The 22,902-nt window shown below is 43.5% G+C and overlaps 1 protein-coding gene across 1 annotated transcript; it reads right to left on the bottom strand.

Moving 5' to 3' along the window:
- Positions 1-146: 146 nt before the first annotated feature.
- Positions 147-21,819, bottom strand: lama3 (laminin, alpha 3). Its single transcript, XM_052073151.1, has 38 exons — positions 20,659-21,819; positions 19,313-19,426; positions 18,239-18,351; positions 18,071-18,154; positions 17,879-17,985; positions 16,637-16,681; positions 16,415-16,545; positions 16,216-16,326; positions 15,725-15,836; positions 15,481-15,654; positions 14,839-15,029; positions 14,509-14,628; positions 14,278-14,432; positions 13,593-13,722; positions 13,173-13,272; positions 12,973-13,089; positions 11,541-11,711; positions 10,954-11,105; positions 10,612-10,806; positions 10,313-10,464; positions 9,067-9,229; positions 8,801-8,928; positions 8,580-8,730; positions 7,943-8,047; positions 7,729-7,862; positions 7,468-7,585; positions 6,827-6,955; positions 6,565-6,695; positions 5,246-5,356; positions 4,891-5,032; positions 3,603-3,721; positions 3,131-3,311; positions 2,048-2,191; positions 1,817-1,979; positions 1,205-1,332; positions 1,030-1,120; positions 581-694; positions 147-505 (listed from the first exon to the last, which is right to left on the bottom strand). The coding sequence occupies exons 1-38, from the start codon at positions 20,803-20,805 to the stop codon at positions 357-359; spliced, it is 5,022 nt and encodes a 1,673-aa protein (XP_051929111.1). The 5' UTR covers positions 20,806-21,819; the 3' UTR covers positions 147-356.
- Positions 21,820-22,902: the final 1,083 nt, after the last annotated feature.

The following is a 22,902-nucleotide window of genomic DNA, read 5'->3' as shown; positions in this document are numbered from 1 at the left end:
AACCGGAGAACCCGGAGAAAACCCACGCAGGCCCGGGGAGAACATGCAAACTCCACACAGGGAGGCCGGAGGTGGAATCGAACCCGGTACCTCTGCACTGTGAAGCCAACTTGCTAACCACTGGACTACCGGGCCGCCTGGCGACATATAGTCATCGACAAAACAAATCTTGCACGAGATGAAAGTCGGGACACATTTTAATTAACTACTATATACCAATCATTATTTCAGTATATTCTCTATACTTTTGTGTACTGATATTTTTCTAATGGACAATACATGCCGTGGCTCAATAAAAGCTTGGGAAACATCAAACGAGAGAGCCAACGACAGACACTTGCTGCCACGGCTTCCACTCAGTGGGCGGGACATTCTTTGACGTCCACCAGGCCGAGCAACCTGACAACTCTCGTCTCAAATGCAACGTGCCTGCCGTTTATGATCACGTTTCTCAGGCAGCCGATGTACGGCGGAGTCGGCGGGGCACCGCGAGAATCTGTGGCCCCTGCAAAAAAATATATAATAAGAATACATCCATCTCCTGTGGTTTCTTTTTGAAAACCGTGGTGTGATTTCTTACCTCCGATGTGAAGTAATGCTTGCGTCATAGAGGAGGGAAATGATGCAAAGGATCCTGCCTTCCTTTCAGATGCGGCGTCCACCATGAGCGTAAGGTCTTTTTGTCCTGTGGATACTGAGCAACAAAGGGAACAAGTAGAATATCAACATTTAAACGTCATTATTTCATGCTTGAACTCAATGGATATTGTGCTGCTCCTTCTGGTGTGTGTGAGCCTTGGCCACCAAGGGGCAATTTTGTTCAAATTTCCATTGTTTAAAGATTTATAGGTATGGCGACTTCAATGCTAATTGTTTTATATTAGGAGTTAGCATTTAAGCTGCCAAAGTGATGTGATTTGGTGCAATACAAAAATTGTAATTCTCTTGGTTTCACATTTTGCCAGGTCAACAAGGAGAGATGGACCGGCGACTCAAAACAGACGGTATCCAATCATGCGTGAAGCATACCCGTAATCACATGAAATTCCCCATCGCAGAGGTTCTGGGGAGTCAGTGCAACGCTGACACTGCCGCCACCATCGTTCACAGTGACGCCCACCTGCAAGATCGCAAAGTCACTTAACTGACCCCCCCATCCTCTTCCTTTAATTAAATGGGACGTCATCCAAGAGGGAAAGGTCACCGTGTTGTTAATTAAGAACACGTCGAAGCTGAATTTGTGGCCTCGCGCGTGGAAGAGAAGGCCGGTCAGGCGACGGGGTCGCAGCTCGAAGGTCAACGCAAAGTGATCGTCCGCTGCAAACGAATCATCTAGGAGAAGAACACATACCTCCATGCTGTTCTGTGTCAGGTAAATTATGGAGGAAGATTTATACGAGGAGTGGGCAAAAAAAGAAAAAAAAAACACGGGCCTCATACGGTACTCATTTCATTCGTTGATCCAGCCTATCATGTTTCCATTCAACCGTTTTCTATAGCACTTATCCTCATTCGTGTCAAGAGTCGGCTGAAGCGAGGCACATATAGACACACAATAAAGGTGTAACAAAAACCAATTTGAATCAGAAAATCGTTCGGGCGTAACAGCTGTGAGTGACCCTTGAACCGAATTGAATCATTGTACCTTGAATACGTTCAATGTATCAAGACACATAACAATACAGTTCAGGAATATGTTTTTCAAAATGAAGCTCCTCAACTCACAACAGTAACAAAACATCACCTGATGATGCAAAAATTGAAATGTGGCTCTTGAATACAAAAGTTTGCCCATCCCTGATTTACGGCATCAAACCTAATAAGACGACATGACCGCCGCCAAAGTACGCCCCCCTCTCCGTTAGACCATCCGAGCAGGGCGACACCCCGCGGGCCCCCTCAGGTTTGCCCACCGGCTGATTGTTCATTCTGAAGTCCCGCACACAGCCAGAGATGCTCTTCAAGAGAATTGTTGGCCCCTGTGGAAGGACATGAGTCACATGTAACAAAAAAAAAACTAAAATATGCGACATAGCTTGAAACGGACTTCAGTAGCCCCTGGATGACCCCCGAGGTAGACACGATCATGGAAGTTTAAGGATGAGCCCTCTTCATTGGGCAAATGGCCGTCAGTCACGCGGATGCCATCTACCAGAAGATGGAACGTGTTCTTCTCGACACTGCACTCCACCTGCCCAAAACAAACATCATTAACCTCCTAAGACCCGAACTCTTGCAAGGCATGCATTTTTATTTTATTTTTTATTTTCTCTTTGATATTTAGACGAATTGGGACCTGATGAGTGTAAAAACAAACTGCAATTCTAGCACAAATGCTAGAATAGCATTTTTTGTTAGCTCACAAATTTAGCTAACTAATAGCTCGCAGAAATGCTAATAGCTAAATGAATAAAAATAATAATAATGGCCATAGAAAATATTGATTTGCTGGGTTCTAAGTTGTTTCAGTTTCACGCTCATCCAACTTCTGTCACGAGGGTTACAGCTGGAAAAAAAAGGCTAACTCGGTAGTAACGCTAAAGCACTAGAATGCTAGTTACCGTAGTTAGCTCCCACCCATAGCAACAGTACATTAGAGCCATAACCTGTACGATTTTCTTCACATATATTTTTTCTTTGTTTTTGATTTTAAGCTATTTAATCATGCTTATCGTAGTCTAAACATTTTGAGAAGGTTTCAGCCTGCAAAAGGCTGAAATAATGGAGCACATTTGGTATTATTCCTGTAAGTTAGCTTTTAGCTGCCATTTGTAGCAGCCTAGTACCCTAACAAACGCAATACTGCTACTAAGTATATTATATTTTAATGAGTAATGGCTTATTAAAACACCTTAATGGCCAAGGGTTTGGAATTTTATCTTTATTTTTCCAGGCTACAAATGACAAATGCTCGCTCGTATATTCCTACGGAGTAACTAGTGTAATGCTCTTAGCAAATTGTCATTTTCTAGGTTAGGTTTGAAGATTATCAATTAATCAATTTCACAACCTTGTCCAGTTCGTTTTTTTCTTTTTTCAAATTGTATCACAAACTCCAAGTTTGTTAGCAGGAGCAATAGCAAACATCTTGAGGTTACAATTCCTCGAGCAGACTTTGCACTCCATTTACTCTGTGCCAGTGTCCATCGTTTGTCTTCAGCTTGTGGTGGATGACTCTGCTCGGCCCAAGTGACATCTTAATCTTGCCGTTTGTCACGTACAGAGCTAGCAAGGGCACCGGCCCTGTGCCCTCAACAAAGAGGATGAGACCCTTGGAGGACTTGGTCTTGACATCCAGAGAAAAGTGAGGCCTGAGTCGATAACAAAATGTTTTGTTAATAAATGTCAGACAATTCAGACATCTTGATAACATCTGTACTTGATATTTGATATATCCAACACAGAAAATTGATGAGGATATCTTGGATATCTTGGATATCTTGGGCCAGGTCAAAATTGCACTCGGATGTGTGCAAAAAAAATGAACAGTATGTAAGGGTCACTGTGAGCCACCCTGTCAGCCGCCCCGTGGCTTCATGATCACAACAGCATGTGGTTCCTGTTCTCGGACCGGAGAGGATTACTTTCCAATGTGACATCACCTGTAATTAAGGTCCTGCTGGGGTAGCTTGTACACCAGCCAGCTGTCTCTCTGCGAGAACTCGTAGCCGCGGCGGGGCACTCGCTGACGTGCGCACTCGTCGTCTGTTTGTTCCGCGGTCTGACACGACACACGAGTGACGAGTGTGTAACAAAATGGAAACTGCAATTAGCTCAGAAAATTGGATGTCATACGCGATGATGAGACCAAATACCAAAGTAAATCCATGAATATAAAATCTAGGCACTCATTTTTTTTCATGATATAACAAGAAAAAAAATGAGAACGAGACAAGTCGTTTCAAAACTTTTTCCTCCATTAGTGTGACCGTACGTTGTTCCAATAAAATGAAAATAATTATTTCAGAGAGGGGAAAGCGATTGAGATGTGTTTGCACAAGTGTGCATATCGTCTTCTAAGTGGGAACGCGACTTCCACTAGCACATTGAAACCGATGTTCAATGACAGTCAGCACATTTGTACCAAACGATAATCCCCAAATAAAGTTCAGCTGTTCTACTACTAGTAGACTACTAGACTTCCTGATATTGTTTTTGCTTTCTAGTAGGGATGCTGTTTTCAGTTCAGTACCAGTACGAGTACTCATGGTTTGACAACTCACCAATACCGAGACTTCATTCATTCATTCATCTTCCAAGCCGCTTAATCGTCACTAGCGTCGCGGGGGGTGCTGGAGCCTATCCCAGCCGTCTCCGGGCAGTAGGCGGGGGACACCCTGAATCGGTTGCCAGCCAATCGCAGGGCACACAGAAACGAACAACCTTTCGCACTCACACTCACAACTAGGGACAATTTAGAGCGTCCAATCAGCCTGCCACGCATGTTTTTGGAATGTGGGAGGAAACCAGAGCACCCGGAGAAATCCCACGCAGGCCCGGGGAGAACATGCAAACTCCACACAGGGATGCCGGAGCTGGAATCGAACCCGGTACCTCTGCACTGTGAAACCAACGTGCTAACCACTGGACTACCAGGCCGCCCTACCGAGACTTTTGATATATAAAAAATTCATTTAACGCATTGACAAGAAAATTCTAGAAGCTATTTTTTTTAGAGCATTGGTGTAAGATGAGTTTGGAAAACAAGACTTTGTTGTTCACAGACCACTTTTTGTATACATATTTTTAAAAAAAGTACATTTTATACAACGTGCCCTCTTTAAATGTCAGACTACCAAACTCAGCATCGCCAGAAAAAACAATTGCACTGCTTCATCCCGTTGGCATTAATGAACCCAAAACTAAATAACCGAAAAGGAAAAGACTTACTTGTCTGAGCATCTGGAGCCTGCTCACATCTGTGGGAGAATGTTCAGTTTGCGTGGGTGAGCTGAGACGGCAATTACCCAGGCCGACACCTCCCGTAGGCGGCAGAGAACTCAAATCCATGGGTGTAAAGCTCCGCGCCGTTCTATGGAAAGTTTTAGATTTTTAAGAACCATAATTGCAAACCGAAGACAGCGCAGTCAATATTGCACACGAAAAAAAATATATATTTTTTTTTTTCACCCAACGCACTCGCTGGGTAGCTTTGGATGTTGAGCGGATTGGTTAGCCATTTCACAGAGTTTGGGTTACTTTTAACCCAGTGGTTAGAAGAGTGGAGATGACAAAGAGTCCAAACCTGGAGTAAAGGTTGGCGATGCAACCTTTGAATTCTTCTCCCTGGTTCACCTCTGGCTCCCGTTTTAACGTGTGGAGGGCGATGTCTATGTTGTCAACTTGGACCTCCAGCCTGACAACGTAGCAGCATTAGTCAACTGCCTCTTGACAATACAAAACAATACATGCTGATTTTATATAGCGCTTTCACAACAGCGGCAGCTGTAACAAAGCGCTTTACAAAACGGTTAACATAAAGTAAAATAATACACACAACACATAACATAAAACACGGACAGTCGTGCAGTTCTAACCACTTTTCCGTCACACGCTTTGTTGTTTGAAGCGGTTTGAGATGAAAGAGGAGAGAATCAAAGTGTCCTTTAACCAGTGGATCAGAGACGTCATGCTCAAAATGTGCACACGTCGGCTACAAGCTAAGTTTCAAAGTCAACAAGAAGCTGTAGCATTCATTGACGAAAAAAGAGATTGGTTCACTTCTCCTGTCCCATGGAAATCCATTTCAATTCCAAGCGGCGACTCACGGTTCGAAATACGCATCGGCGCTCTACGCCAACTCTCCTCTCTCCTCATCCTCAACTTCAGCAGGCATCCATTCAGCCGCACCAACGCCGACTGTCCAACAGCGTCGACATAGCCACTGAACAAAACGGGGTTGTGAAAAATTCTGCCCATTACTGGCGCAAAAAACACAAGCGCCCCAGGTCTGTCCAGCACCGACAGTCAATGGCGCCGACATTCCTCCCAACCAAAATCTGTGCTGGTACAGGCGTGCTGCCGAGAAGGTGCAGCCACCAAGCACAGATGCTTCTCCTTTGACGAATGTCGTGGCCAAGAAACGCTGAAAACAGTCCATATCAGGTCCGCACGATGAAACAACAAACAACATGTGACAAAACAAAAGACAAAAACACCAAAAAAGAACAAAAAAGCAAGGCTCTTGAAGAGCACTTGCCGAAGGCTGCCTACTCGGGCGCCATCTTGGAAAAAAAAAAATGCTGCACACAAGAATTACTTCTCATTTGCCCTCAGTCTCCACTTGGATAAAAAGTGATATGCTTAGTGATTACAGGCTCTCCATAGTCTTCACTCTGCTACAGTGTTCCTTTTTCATTCACGCACACATCGCCCAACACCCGACGGTCACCATTTTGCAGAACCAGCCAGTCTCCTCGCAAATAAAGCCACTCTTTTTAATGAATACAGCAGAGCCCAATAATCCTCTGCCAGAAATGACCACAGTTTAAGATTTCTCGAGACCCGACAACTCTAGGACAAAAAAAAAAAATATATTGGTCAGTTGAGACTTGAAAGCAGTACCTCGGCGTCTGCGCCACACACATGTAGTGCCATCTCCCGTCGTCGTATCTTTCTGCTGAAATTACGTTGTGATGCCCCAGGCTAAGTTGCAGGAAACCGTCGGCCAGAGAAATGTGACCTAGGGAGGGGCTCTGTGGAATACACACAGGAAAATATTCATGGAATCATCTGGAGAAAAGAAGATACTTTTATTTATTTATGCATTCATTTATGTATTCATTTATTTATTCTTTTTTTTTTTTTTACCCCCCTAAGGTTTCACCTGAGAGCCGCTCCTGAGGATAACGCCGTGTTTGTGCTTGCTCCTGAATCCTAAAGCCAAGCGTTGTTGTTCCGGTGCGAATAGCCAGTCAGCCGAAAGAGGTGAATGCAAAGTGGCTGTGCGAACTCCCTGCATCAAGGACATAAAACGGGATATCAAGTTGTTAGCGTTTTGGTTTTTGTTTTGTCTTTCATAATTTTTTGGGGATCGGTCAGTCAGATTTGGGGTAGTTTGGTTACACTTTCGAGCATTGTGCTAAAATTGTGAAAGATACCAGATATGCTAACATGCAAAAAAAAAGTGCAAAGACAGAATGCCACACTCTTGTTTTCATTTCTTGGAATGTAGGTAAGAAGACCAGTTTTATCCAAGAGGAGACTAAGGGCATCAGCAAAATCTGTACTTTGCTGCCCCCAGTTTCCCGTCCAGGAAGTCAATATAGTTACTCCAGTTTGCTGTACCACTCAATCTTCTCCCAGCCCTTTGTCTCCTCTCTGGTCAAATTTGTCCCGTCACTTAATACATTGCGCTCCACAGTCTCCACTTGGTTGCAGTTTTGTGTAATATGCATGGATGATGAGTGTTGGGCATGCTGTGGCGACGTTTCGCCAATTGTGCAAAAACAACGGTCGCTTGTTTACCAGTAGTCCAAAGGGACAAGCATCACTGACGCCAACTGTCGCGTTGTACTCCGCCGTTTGGCCATCGGCGCTCACGTGAGCCACGCAGCCTCTCAGTGGCGGAGCGCTGATGTCGTGTCTGAGGTCGAAAAAGCAACATTTTTAGTTCGAAATTGATCATTTCCAATGCTTTTGTGGTCTCAGTGTTTTTTTTAATTTTTTTAATGACTACATCTTTTTCATCACAAATAAAAATACAGTGTAGTGTTTGTTTTTTTTTACCTGGTTCTAATGTGCATCGGCACCCCCCCGATGTAAAAGCTTTCAAAAGGAGTGTGAACATGCTTGATGGAGATGTGCTTGTCCTCATAGTGAACCGTGATCATGTCATCAATGGTGATGACGAAGTGTTTGTCCTTGGAAGACACAGCTGGTGATATTTGGACACAAGAGTTCTTTTTTTTTGTTTGTTTGTTTTTTGGGGGGGTGAACTTACAAAAAGAGACACTTTGTCATTCCTGCGAGCTCTCTCCTTGATCGCCACGTTTTGACCTTGAAGCACCAGGTGGCCTTGTTCCACCAACAAGCACCAAAACGCCTCCTGCCGTGCAGAAGCAGCAGAAACCGGAAACGTATTCGCACTTGAAAACTGTCCTTTATTTTGTTGTCTTGTGAAAAAAGAAAGTTATTTCAACTCTATGCAAATCATGAGAAAATACAGATCGATTTTTTTTCAGATATTGCGGGTAAAAGTTAAAAAATATTTATTAGGAAATAGCAAATGCACCCCCTTCGCGGTTTCTGGCTTTGCGGTCTTGCTAATAACTGTAGCTGATTTTATTTTATTTTATTATTTTGTGTAAATTTGAAAGAAGTGTCAAGATCAGACTTGTTTTTTTTGCAAAAAATTGAATATTAATTCCACAGTCATCCTGCTTTTTACGCCTACATACGCTGTAGGTTACTTTTATCATCGACTGTACATCTTTGGGCAAAACGAGGATTAAACTGACAAAACTTGGCCCTCGGCAAGCGTTCCTGTTTGTCTGTATGTCAAATTATGCGGGTATTCTGGAATGTAAATGACTGTATTCAAGTAAAGTATCGACACCTGTATCTTTCCTGAGCCTTACTTCTGTGCCCATGTAGAACAATAAGGCATCGGTGTCCCGGCTGTTTGTGTGCAATTTAAAGATGCGTCTCCTCCTGTCGTGCGGTTCCTTCACCAAGGCCTGGCGGTAGCCGCTTCCCTGGTAGAAGTGGGACGCCTCGGCTCTGGGTAACCTGCATGATGACCCGTGGCTTTTCCTCATCACTGTTTAAAAATGTGTAAGGCGCCGTTTTCTGCACTTACATTAGAGCGTGCACACCGGCCGCCATGTTGACAGCGCGCTTGTTGTTGTAAAGGCAAAGTGGCTGGTCGTTGAAGTAGAGTAGTTTCACGTAGCCTCGGTACCCGGGGTAGCGCAGTTCCTCGGGAGGCTGCGAAGGAGAATGATAAAAACACAAAAAGTCACATACGGGCACCCACCCGTGCCTACTTTTATCCTGTTCAGTCCACAGGTTTGACTTGAATGAAATACGTTTTCATTGAAGCAGAGTTTTTATTTGTGTATTTACGGTGAAATGTTGAGGGTAGCCGCCCACGTAGAAAACCGTGCGTTGTGGATTCAGATCAAGGATGCCGATCATGGTGTTCGGAAGGTGACGTTTGGGGGCATGCGGGATAGGCTGCTCTGATGTGAAGTTTGTCGTAATGTTTACTTCGCCGTCGTGGTAAACTCTGCAGAGCAGGGAAAACAAATTGTTAGAGCGGTAAAGTCACAACCACCGCACCATTTTCACTTCATGAGTCAGAATTTTTTTTTTTGTTTCTTTATGCCAGCGATGTATAGTGACAGTCGGAGCAATTCAACCGTCTTCCAATCAGTGGCAGAAGATACAATTACACTGTGTCCACCCGCCACCATTCATGCAAAAGAATAGCTTAAGAATTCAATTAAAACCAAGCCCCGATGATGTCACATGAAGTCAATTTATGAGTTAATTTTTACAAATACAAATCGTGTTAGTATAGTTGTGATTAGATGATTTTTTTTTTTCAACCCATCCTCCGTTATCGTCTGAAAAACTTGCCTGTTTGCTGTTTTTACGCTCTTTCTGAACCATTCTAATATACTGTAAGATGGCGCCCTTATACAGTCTCACAATTGAGAAATTCCCAATTTACAGCAGCAAAATTATGAATGGGACAAAGTGGAAGACAAAAAGTATATAAATTAATATCAATATAAAATAGAAAAATAAGCATATTAAAAATGGGTGAGTGGGGGTTTGATAAGCCAAAGCCCTGTTTAAGATAAAAGTAGAGCTTTGCCACCATTTTGTAATATCTATACATGTTGATGAAACTTTTCATTTAATTTTTGCTATTAACAGCCAAGCCCGGTCCTGATCTCATGCGAATAGTGAAAAACCACCAAATCTTTAATGACCCCATCCCCGTTAAATGTTTACAATGTTCTACAAAGTACATTAAATCCTGCTAATCCAAGATTACAATTCCCATTAATATCGTAAATTAAACTGGAAGACTTGCCTGCCGTTAACTTCCCACTAACGACACAGGTGAAACTTGTCTCCACTATTCACCGGCGATAGCGACTGAACCCGACCGCGAAGACCAAAAATCGTAGAATAATTGACGTTCACTTAGAATTGCCATAGATCATGTGACCCCCGCCCCAAAGAAAAAAAAACACGCACTATTATGCCAGGGTTCCCGCTAATCATTGGTTAAAAAAATAAATTCAGCGAATAGGTGAATTTGCGGATGCTGAACCATATTCTCTAAACATGGACCAACCTGTGGAAAACAATGCGGTCCAAAGCGGAGGCGTGCACGCCGGTGAACGTCGTTATGGGACCAGCCGCCACCTCGTGGACGTGACCGTGTAGCTTGTAGACACAAATCAAGACGCCGCGCCTGATGGCCATCCCGATGTAGTCGCCGGATGCCTGAAACCGTATAAGACTGCGCGTTAGCTTTGCTCCGCGCTCAGAGGTGGCAAAAGTAAAAACCTGACAGGAATACAAAGTACAGATCAGTATAAAATCTATATCAATCCAATACCAAATTATTTACTTGTGCGACAAATTACTTACATCGTCGGCCCCGAGATACAAAACAAACATGTTGTCATCTGGCCATTTGTCCTGACGCTTTCTTCGGTGCTCCGCCGGCTTTTTTTCCACACTGAGAAGAATGTCGACGGCCGTGAAGGCTTTCGCGTCTTCGGCATCGCTCGGCGGATGAAGCTCAATGTGACTCTTTCCGGTGAAACGAGTGGCGAGCGAGAGCTGTGGAAAATGATGACGGCGCAACGCTACTTTCAAGTTTGACAAATATCAATAAATATTCATTATGGCGATGAAGTGATATAATTGCTCATTTGCTCCTCAAAGACAATCCCCCGCCCCCCCAAAAAACATGTCAGAATATGTCACCCTGTTAAGATAGCTCCTCGTCTCCTGGACCAGGTCCTTGATCCTGCTGATGTTTTCTGTCATGTTGCCTCTCGTCAGGAGCCTTCTTCCCAGGGCCTCCACTTGGGCGAGCTTGTCTCTCACCACCGGGAACTCCCAGTCCAAAGTCGTCACTGAAATACACCGTTAAAAACCATTTTTGGCAACCTCTTTTGGGGACCTTTTTTTTTTTTCCTACAAAGATCAACTCGTTCAAAACTACACAATTATTCAGGGACTGCTTCGTGTCTCATTCGACATTCCAAAAAACTAGTGGGACTACTCATGTTTTAGTATACGGCAATAGAAGACTCTGTGCAGGCATAACAAAGGTATTCCAGCCATCTAGTGGTCAATTGTGTTATTACAACTGAAAACTACACAGTGAACCCCCCCCCCCCCACCCCCCACCCCACTGGTGAGGGTATACAGACTGGGCCGGCCCGTGAATTGTGAAAATTCAAATAGAACTGACATTGGATAAATGCAAGTGCATTATTATTTTTTTTAGTGAGAGGGCTTTTAAAAAATATTGTTGTTGTTGTTTTTTTTTTAAATAAATCACTTACCAGCATGTTGTATGTCATTTAAAACGTTATTGAAAGCCAGAGCGCTGTTGTTCAAAGTCAGTCTGTCCATTTCCTGTTTCATATTCATCAGTCTGTAAGTGACTTGGGTGACTGTGTCATTTGTAGCAGAAGCTTCTCTTTTGGCAGATTCGATGAGGACGTCCACGTCATCTGTCATCAAAAACATCGCCATCCACAGTTATTTCAGCACTTCCCATTCCCAAGAGTTTGTATTATGATATGACAACAACAAAAATCAACTTGTAAAATTTTGTTTAGTCTGTTAAAAATTCCATATTCTCATAATTGCTTTTTTGGAATGCCAATTTCTGACTTCAGCTTTTGCTCAATGGCACATGAGTATATAAATCATGAATTTATTTTGGAAGTTACCCGTTTTGTTTTTTTTACACTCTCTAGAAATTTCGTTTCCACACGTAACAATTCGCATTTTCCCCCAATTGTTCTTACTTTACTCAAATAATTTTTTTACTAATTCGAGTAAAGTAATTATTTTTTTTTAATGTGATATCCCTACCTGGATTTTTTTTTCCTCATAAACGCCCCCCTCCCTCCGCCAAAAAAAAAAAAAACTACACAATTATTCAGGGACTGCTTCGTGTCTCATTCCACATTCCAAAAAACTAGTAGGACTACTCATGTTTTAGTATACGGCAATAGAAGACTCTGTGCAGGCATAACAAAGGTATTCCAGCCATCTAGTGGTCAATTGTGTTATTACAACTGAAAACTATACAGATTGTGAAAAAGATTTCACAGTCAATTTCAGTAATGTTTTTTAAAATGTAATATTATGATACCAAAACCTAGTACTGTTCAGGAAAACTATTGATTTATTCGCAACTGTTTATTCTTTTACAGTTGGGAACTTCTCTTGGTAGCATTGCTTTTCCATCACATGTGTATGTACTTTTTAATTCTGTGTCTTTATTTTTTTATTTTTTTTAGCAATCCGATTTCAGCCTCAGTGCTGTCACATCCAGGGCCATCAGAATAGCGTTGGCCAATTTGATTCCAAACGATATCATCAAAGGGACTGTTTCTCCAACCAGTCAAATTTCAAATTTGTCCACATAGGCTGGTCCCCGACGATGTCAGTATTTCCTCTGATTGGCCGGAGCAAAATTGCTACAGCCAATTTCAACGAGCAAAACATCATTTCCGGTGAGTGTGACATTTTATTTAAAATACTTTGTGTCATGTTATTGGATCAATATTGATTCCGAACAGCTCCAGGGGAAGATGTGCATGGCAGAGTTGCGTTTTTTTTTTTTTTTTTTTTTTGTCAAGCATGGGTGGTTTCAATAATTGCAACATGATATTAATGGCTTTAAGAGGTGGAAAAAGTGTGACATGTTTCCAGTATATGACAATGAAATAAATTGCCAACTCCACGCAGTGAACCACTGACCTTTTTGGAGGCTTTTGATTTCATCACTCACACTGGAGATGTCAAATCGTAGCGCTTCTCCTTTGTCTCTGCGCCTTTTCATTCTATCTTTGTGCGTGTTCAGTGAACGTGAGAGCTCTGTTGGGCAAAGAATGTCATCATGCATCATCCACATACTTTAAAACTTTACTTGTTTTTTTTTTTTCTTTGTTTCCACACACTTCTGAAGTCATTCTGAGTATGATTGGCCGCAGTCCACAAGCGGGTGGAATTATCTCTCAGAGCCTCCGTCGTCAATCGCAGACCGCTCCGCATCACATCCTAATTCAGTCAGAAAACAAACACGTTAAATATATTTTTCATCAACTGATAACTCGAAAGGGGCTGACTCCATTTATTGTCATTTTGAAATTAACGGCAGAAGTGAAAACAAAGATGATCTTTCGTGAACTAAATAGAATAAATGCCGTTTATAATTTCGTTCATGTTATATTCATGAGATATTCATCAAGGGGATAAATGTTCCGCCTTAAACCGCGATTGCACTAAACCGTTAGCGGCAGCTGTTAGGCGGCCATAAAAAGGGTTGAATAAACACTCCTGCAAATGACAGAATTGGAGTTCGCTCACACTTGACTCACCTTGAAGGCTTTGTCGGCGGCCGCGCGGGATCGATGCGCGGCCATTGCCGCCTCCTCGATGTCGGTCGCGATGTCGCCCAACGCGCCGGGCTCGCTCGGCTGCTTTGTGCCGTTGGCCGTGGGAAGCGTTCTATCGTGGCATTCGGCACAGTTGTCAGTCAATAACATTTCAAGTCAAATTGTTGAAATAGAAATACATAGAGAAATGTCTTAACTAGAACATTTTGTAGGTCGAGACGCGTTTTCCATGTAAATGCCCTAATCCGTTCCACGTGCCCCGCAAATTCAGACATAAATGCTTTCTAAAGCATAAAAATGTATCAAAATATGTAACAAATACATGTTACAATTCAATTATTGCACAATAAATGAGAGTTGTGCACAATGTAAAAAAACTTTCTTTAGTTCATGTTCTCTCACAGAAGTGGGTTTTGTCTGGCGTTTTGTAAAGAACTGATCCAAGGACGTCCGCTTTTGTCGTGCTTTTAACAATCCTTCGAAAATGTTGAAAGCAATCGTCAGCATAGTGAGCGATTGCCCGACTGGTGAACACTTTTTCTGGGTGATTCACATTTATCGGAACGCCTCGTGGCTTCCATTTATTAACCAATTTTTTTTTATCCCCATTAAACTAAAAGCGCCCCTAAATGTGTGCGTTATATCTAAAAATAAAACGCGGAACCACATTTGCATGTGCGCGGCCGATCGGCTGAGCTCCCGTGCGCGCTCCTCGGCCTCGGCGATGATCTTGATCTTGGCCAGAAGACGGTAGACGGTATCGATCCTCTTGCGCAGCTGTTGCTTGGCGCCGTCCAACCGAGCCGCATCCTTCTCGAAGCCCTGCCCGCGCAAAAAACAGAAAACATTGTCAAACCGAACCGAATCAACCTCGCAGAGCGGCGAGACCTCCGCGCACCTTTTTGCCGTCCTGCAGCTGGAAGAAGATGGCGGAGATGTTCTTGAAGTAATGTGTTCTTGTGCTTTCAGTCACTGCACGGAGGGAACGCGCCTTTGTCGTGGTTTGATCGTGACCAAGCTGTCATGACAAACGATTCAAGAAAAACCCAAGTGAGAAGCATTCCGTGGCCGCGACAGAGAAATACAGTCATTTAGGTAACGCAGCAGAGCTCAGGCCACCAAAAATAGCAGGAGTTAACTTTATTTCCCAAAATGAAAATATCGCAACGGTGGAGCCGATACATAAAGTCAAGGGGGGGGGGGGGCGCACTTGCTTTTTCGGGCTTACCTGCAGATGTCGCATGGTGGAAGCACTGCTCAAATGAAAACGTCTTGCTCTTCTAACTGCAACCTTCGCACCTGACAGGAGGTCAGACGTGTGTCCGAGAAGATCCTGTGACGCCCTCAGAGAGTCTGCAGTCTGATTCAGAGTCTGCTGATTTGGTCTCGCAGCTGCCATCTTGGTTATGGCGACCAGCACTGAGGACAGTCAGGGGGAAGATTTTATTCTTTAAACAGTAGCTGGTTTTCATGACAATTGGAGTGTGTGTGTGTGTGTGTGTTTTCAAATGAATTGTATAAAAAAAACGAGTAATTTCTAATTGTTCTTCAATAACTTGATCACAGATTAGTTTGGCACGAGAATTTTATCAGGCACAAACCTCTTGATGCACTATTCATACCCAACCCCCTTTTTTTCATTGTTTTTCAATCATCCGATTCAAGATGGATGACAAAGGCTGAGTTCAAAGATAAAATCAATGCGCCGCCTTTCCAATTTTTCAATTTATCCGCTTCAGACTTGAAGAAATGATTGTTAGACAAAAAAGGATATCTGACCAAGGTATCTGAAATTTGGCTTTTCTACTTGCATGCAGCTACTTTCTGGATGTAAACGTCGCACGGTCTGTGAGAAAGCAATAAACATCACATTTTTTCGCCATTTTCATCATCCGGCCCCGGCTTTGGCCCCTGGTCATCGCCTCTACGCAGACCCTGCGGCTCATTTCCTCCACGAGCCGGTGAACCCCCTCCATCACGATCGCCTTTTCTCCTCCCTCGAGCCTGATGGCATCTGCAGCCTGGCTTGGCCGCTTTATTAAATCTGACAAACAACAATAGCACACGAATACGTGATGCGTCTGTGCCGTGATGTGTTGTGCTTAGTGACTTACCTCGTAATGATGCCAGGACGGACTCGGCGTGACCGAGAAAAACCTTGGCCTTCATCTTTGGTCCTTTGCGACTCTGAAGTGCCTCATTCACACGGGAAGACATTTGATGGGCCTGCACAAAAAAAAAAACCAAAAAAACACATACTGACATACTGTGCAGTTAAGAGCCGCTGCAGTCATGCAAATAATAATATTTAATTTTTATCTCAATGAATATAAAAGTTTGTGCATTGGGATTAATTCATTGCGGGTCCTTCTGATGTGTGCTTCTTGGCCACTGGGGGCAGTATAACGCAGTCACGCAGAGTCAAACAAAGAAGAGTTTCACAACTACTGGAGGCGGGAAACAGACACTACAATAAGCACAGTATTTTCTATACATGTGTGTGATGAAATACACTTTTTGTTTCAAATGTTTAAGCGATATGTTTTAAAGCATGCGGGTTGGCCAAAAATATTTCAGCTCACCCTGACCCCTACAAGAGGTCTACCTTGTGTATAAGATGGTCCAGGTCGTCTCTGATCGCGTTGACGTCTTCCTCCAGCTGCTCAGCCTTGAGCTCCAACTGTCTCCTCGCGTCGCTGTAAGTCTTCCTTACTCTCTGAAGCGAAATAGCGATTTAGAAGTCCTTTGAGGCCACCGTATTCTCTGAATTTGCAGGATTGTGTGTGTGTGGGTCACGCCGGTACCTCTGCGTCGGAGACGATCCCCTGAGGGTGGATCAGCGTTGAAACAGGAAGGGAGATGTGAGTGATCCCACACAGGTCGCCCTCGTTGGCCCTCAGGCGGAGGAGTAAAGCTTCAGTGCAGCACTTCGAGGCTGTCGCGGGATCACAAGGAGAGGCCTCATTACTACTTAAGTGGTCGACTGGTAAACCTTAGTGCTTAGGGAGAGATTGGAAGACGCTCACTGTGGAAATGATCCTCGCAGCTGTTGTTGCCAGGTGAGATGCATTCTAAGAGAAAAGTAAATACACAATCAATGGCAAAATAGGAAAAATAGGAATCAATTTTCAAATAATTAATAACAATAACACTAAGAATAATTATTTTGACAATAATGACTTTTTTTTAAATTATAGCGTGGGTATCTATTTCAATTATAATTACAGATAGGCAAGTACAGATACCGACCTTATTTTAAGGTATTGGATTACGTGGAGGCTTCTGATACCAAGAACTTAGAGCAAAGAAACATTTACCATCGAGTACGTCCTCCGCTGTAATAGCTGTTGCTATACTGTATCAATAGAACATATCAGCAAATCGTCTCGCGTCAAAAAGGAGCATCATTGTTTGAAAAGGAAATGTTCTGTAACAAAAGCACGACTCGCGGTCTAGGCATTCGGTATCGGCGAGTAGTAGTTAGTTATAATAATAATAATAATAATAATAATAATGGCGGCCCGGTAGTCCAGTGGTTAGCACATCGGCTTCACAGTGCAGAGGTACCGGGTTCGATTCCAGCTCCGGCCTCCCTGTGTGGAGTTTGCATGTTCTCCCCGGGCCTGCGTGGGTTTTCTCCGGGTGCTCCGGTTTCCTCCCACGTTCCAAAAATGTGCATGGCAGGCTGATTGAACACTCCAAATTGTCTCTCGGTGTGAGTGTGAGGGTGAATGGTTGTTCGTTTCTGTGTGCCCTGTGATTGGCTGGCAACCGATTTAGGGTGTCCCCCGCCTACTGCCCGAAGACAGCTGGGATAGGCTCCAGCACCCCCCGCGACCCTAGTGAGGATCAAGCGGTTAGGAAGATGACTGATGACTGACTGACTAATAATAATAATAACAAGAATAATGAAATAATTTAAAGCGACCTGATCAACCGCAACAAAACTCCTTCTGTAATTTTGGTGAATATAGTTCACGTAAATGTAAATTGCAGAAATGATTTTTTTTCATGCTGTTCATTATGTTCATCATATTTAATGAAATAAATTACCAGTTGTCATTTTTATTCACGGTTTTATGAATTTTCTGTGGGGTTTTTTTTGTAGTAGCAGTTACAGTCAGAGTAGTATAATTATTTTTTTTATAGCCAGTATTTTTTGTCAGTGACAAAATTGAGATAGTAAAAAGTAGGAAGTGTGTTAGTCAGCGTTTCATGACCTTTACCGAAGGTCTTTGCACTACTCTGTCGTTGTCAAAGATGTTTACCTCCGGTCGGGGAATGACAAATGTTCCCATCGCCCCCTCTGTCGCACTCGCATGGCTTGCAGCTGCCTCCATGGACCGATGGGTCGCCGTAGTAACCAAACGCACATCTTCAGGTGGGAAAAGAGCCAAGAATAAACAGACAGGGTGTTCACTTTTTGCGGATGTTGTCAACGATAGCATGTTGTGACACACCTCTCACATCTGGATCCCGCATAGCCACGTTTGCACAAACATTCAACCGCCCCGGAGCCGACGTGCAGGCATGCCAAAGCCTGACTTGGAAAAGAAAAGAATCAGAATTAGAATCCAAACAGGCCTGTGCACAGGAGAAAGCTTTGCTTTTCGCGAAAACTGACTTACTTGTTCCACGTGAAGGGACATGGGCAAGGGCGGCAAGTTTTTTGAGCAGCATCGCCATGGTAACCCTCCCGGCATCGCTCACAATGGTCGCCCGCTGAGTGGAAGCGACAGTTCTGGAGGTTGTTTATATGACGACATGGTGAGAAATGCCGCTCAATCGGTTTTAGAAATGTAGACATTGTCTACGCAGTGGTCCCTTGACATATAACATCCTGTAATTTTCATATAGATAGATAGATCATTCATTCATCTTCCGAGCCGCTTGATCCTCACTAGGGTCGCGGGGGGTGCTGGAGCCTATCCCAGCTGTCTTCGGGTAGTAGGCGGGGGACACCCTGAACCTCTTGCCAGCCAATCGTGGACGAACAACAACCCATCCGCGCTCACACTCACACCCAGGGACAATTTAGAGTGCTCAATCAGCCTGCCACGCATGTTTTTGGAATGTGGGAGGAAACCGGAGCACCCGGAGAAAACCCGCGCAGGCCCGGGGAGAACATGCAAACTCCACACAGGGAGGCCGGAGCTGGAATCGAACCCGGTACCTCTGCACTGTGAAGCCCACGTGCTAACCACTGGACTACCGGGCCGCCTAGATAGATCATATTCAAAGATATACAATGTAAAAATCAATGTACAGCCATTGCTTTCTGTAGGCGTAAAAATCAGGATTAAAGAGTTTTTGAGACATTCAATAATCTCTTTCTTTGCAAAAATGAGGCTGAGTTGAATTGAACTGGTCAACTCTTGACTTTTGTCGTTCCATAAAGAAACCTAATACAATGTTGAATTTGTATGAACGTCATCAAATGGAATTAATAATATTACTTTGGCGAACCAATCCAATTGTAATAAGATGTCCTTTATTTTGTCCCACAATGGGGAAATTACAATCAGAATTCAGAAAGGAAAAACGCTGGGTAGGGAGAGGGAAAAATATATAAAAAATATATAAAATAGTTCCACTGTTGAGAAATTTGACCACGGTCACTTGCAACTGTAACCGGTTACATTTCCGAAATCATCTTCCCAACACGGTTATGGATGTACGTGTGTATGCGAGCGTCCACCAACCACACATTTCCCCGTGAGCTCGTCACACTGGTCGGAGAGTCCGTTGCAGCTACATGGTACACACTGACCTTGGCCAGGTCCGCTCCACTCCCTGTAGAAGCCTGAACTGCACTTCTGCGCACACACGCAAACAGAATTTGATTGTGGGTCAATAAAAACAAGCAAGCGCTCCAACGCTGCTTGACCCAACACCGATGGATCATCGCACCGTAATCAGAGCGCAAAGTGATACATTGCACCTGTGTGTGCCGTTTAAGTGTTATGTCAGGCTCACTCGCAACTCCATTTGTCACAAGGCGCGCAGACATGAAGTCAGCGCTCGGAACGGGAGAGAGGAAACGTCATCGCGTATGAAATGTGTGTCATTTCAAAATGGAGCTGTTTTGTCAAACTTATCTTTCAAAAGCCTTGTTTTTCCATTCCGAGGTAGTTTATTTTTCCTTTGCATGGTTTTGTAACGCTTCATTAAGTACACCTGCATGCGGAAATACATGAGGCGTGCAACAGTAGAAATGCCATTAATCCGTTCCAGGCTCCCAAAAGCAGGACAACATCATTTGTGCATAATGTGTTTTTATGGAGGAACATAGCATTCTTTGTTTGACTTGATAAAGCCAAACGGTAATGACATAATCATACACCATCTACAATAACAAGGCTAATTTGCCATGCTTTCTCATAGGCGTAATATCCTCTCTTGACTTCTCAGTGTGGCAGGATTATAGGAAGTTCTCCCCAGAGGACAAAGAATATATGCCCCTGTCGGATTGTCTGTCAACATGTTTCACTGTTATGTTTCCCATTGTATGTTAGCATTTAGCTAGCATAGGCTCTGTAGCTGTTTTAAAATACAAAATGTGCAATTCACGTTGTTGGATGTTTAGTTTGACAGTAACCTTCAGCTGAGCGTGATGATAATCAGCTTGACATACCAAAATTCGGGCAAAATTGAAACAAATCGCTCACTTTATTACTGGTCATTTATATTCAATGATAATTAAAAACTAATTATCATTTTGAATTGTGTGTCTAATTCATCTTTTTTTTTTTAATCTGAAGCAATGTTTTTACATTTTGCATTTTCCTCAGTGATGAACAGATACATTTGAATGAAGCCCAGTATAGTACGTGTGTGTGTGTGTGTGTGTGTGTGTGTGTGTGTGTGTGTGTGTGTGTGTGTGTGTGTGTGTGTGTGTGTGTGTGTGTGTGTAATTTAGTGCTGATCCAAAACAAAATTATTCCCGCAGTGTTCATTTTTGGAAACTGTTTTTTTTTTTGTTTTTTGGCTACAGCTCTCTCATCAAATGACGTTGGATCATGCAGTCAACAAAGTCAGACCACATTACCTGAGCAATGAGGCCTCCCGTCTGGTCGCTCTGGGATAGTTCGCAGAACCGTTTGCCGCTTTGTGGCCTCTGATGCACAACACAGAGACAAACACGTGCCAATGAACAGCCCCAAAAACAAAGCCAGAAAATAATATTCCTTGGCATTATTCACTGACGGATGCAATGTTCCCGTTCAGGTGAACCGAGATGAACTTTGGAGCTTTTTTTTTTTGGTATGAGACTAGTGTACAGACGCAGAGGAAAAGAGAAAGTGTGAGAAGGGCGTTCGTTAGGGTTCAAGGTTCAGCGAAGGTGTGGTTGCACAAACGAACATTTGTATGGCGGGAGCTTGTTCAAAGGGATGAGAAACTTTTGATGTGCACAAGTGACATATTGATCTGAAGATTGAACGATGATGTCGTGAGAAATTCAATTTGGATCTTCTGATTAAGGCTCAGGTTTTAATGTGGAGTTCCTGTCCAACATCTTACCTGATCTTTAACCTCACTGAGATCACCCGAGTTCATCAACGGACAAGGTACCAAACTTCCTGACAGAATGCCGCAGCCCCCCGGGACGTCACCGTCTTCCATCTCTTGGTGGACTGGACGTCACTGGTGACCCTTTGTAACACTTGATATTTTTGTCAGAAGAAATGTTCAGTCTTGTTTAAGGTGTATGTGAGGCCTGACTTTTTTTTTTTTTTTTTACGATTGAGCTTCAGAGAGAGCAGCGAAAAGTCACCACACTCACACACACACACAAAAAAAATGCTTGACATCCACTTCTGTTCCTACTCGACTCACCAGGTCCCCATACTTATTCATGACCATGGCGAACGACCTCCTCCCTGTGAAAAATCCTAGATTGTTCTCCTCTATCATACAAGCTTGTTCTGCTCCCAGATGATCCGGCTGTGATGGTCATCCTGCACAGTCACGGTGAATGGAAATGAGCCGTGTGTGCGCGTGCGTGTGCATATGCATGCGTGTGTGTGTGCTCACCATGTCATCGTCGGACACGCCATGCTGCTCTACAACATCTCCCAATCAGTCGCATGCGGCGTACGCGCGAGCACTGCAACAAATTTTGTCTTCCACTGAGGTTCAATGACAAACATGGAGTCGACCTACAAAAGTTCAGGATATTTGGCTCTCCGGGTGAAATTGCAGGCTTAACTCAAAATGCACCCTAACCTTTACAGGTGAATTTCATTTGACCTTTTCTGAACTTTGAAATGTGACTTCTCCTGTTTCAGTACTTTTTATACAACCTGTTGTTCTGTTCACAAATTCACAAATATATATATATATATATATATATATATATATATATATATATATATATATATATATATATATATATATATATATATATATATATATATATATATATATATGATGTCGTGGATATGGATAGCTCAGTTGATAAGGCATCGGTTTGGCATACGGGAGACGGTGGTTCGAATCCCGCTTGGGGCAAAAATGAGCACATAACACCATCCAGTGTGGGTCCTTAGGCAAGATCCTTCACGCTAATGCCTACCTCATACAATGATGAGAGACAATAAAACGAATGACATGCCGGCTCAGACGTCGCCCGGCCAAACAAGGTCTGCGTCAGGTGCTGGGGAACCAGAGCACCTTGATGAAAAATGGGCTACTGGAACAAAGCGGAGATGGGCGAGAGGCGATAACATGGCTCTGTTGGAATGCTACTACTCAAGCAACCCTAGTCAGAGGGGTTACATGCAGAGAATGTGGGCTGAATGGTTACTTCGAAACCCACAGTCACGGTTGACCGCGAAACAACTAGTAGCTCAGTGTTCCAACATCCACAAACGGCAACTGCTCTCACAACTTGAGATTGATGAGGTACAACGCAGGTTCCATGGTGAAGGGCCCCAGGCTGCCAGATCAGAGGAGGAGGTCATACAAGAGATTGGGAGGCAAGCCCCAATGAATGCAGATGATGAGATTGGGTGGCCAGCCCCAATGAATGAAATGCTGAGCGAGGCAGCAACTGACCTGAAAGCTAAGATCATGGCGAGAATGAAAGCTGGGCAACCTAGAAACCGATTACAACGGCTATGTGAAGTACCATCTGAAAGTCTCATAGAAAGTGTGAATGCAGCACTGAGGGCGATCCCTACCGTAACGATCACAGAAACCAATGAGCTTATATACGCTTCAGCATCAGTGATCCTGGAGACTCTGGGCTATAAGAGCAACCATGGAAGCCATGAGATACGTTACCCACCAT

The sequence above is a fragment of the Hippocampus zosterae genome, chromosome 8 (genome assembly GCF_025434085.1).
Source record: "Hippocampus zosterae strain Florida chromosome 8, ASM2543408v3, whole genome shotgun sequence".
Classification (NCBI taxonomy): domain Eukaryota; kingdom Metazoa; phylum Chordata; class Actinopteri; order Syngnathiformes; family Syngnathidae; genus Hippocampus; species Hippocampus zosterae.
The sequence above is the reverse complement of the archived record's forward strand: the minus strand, read 5'-3'. Positions and strand labels throughout refer to the sequence as shown.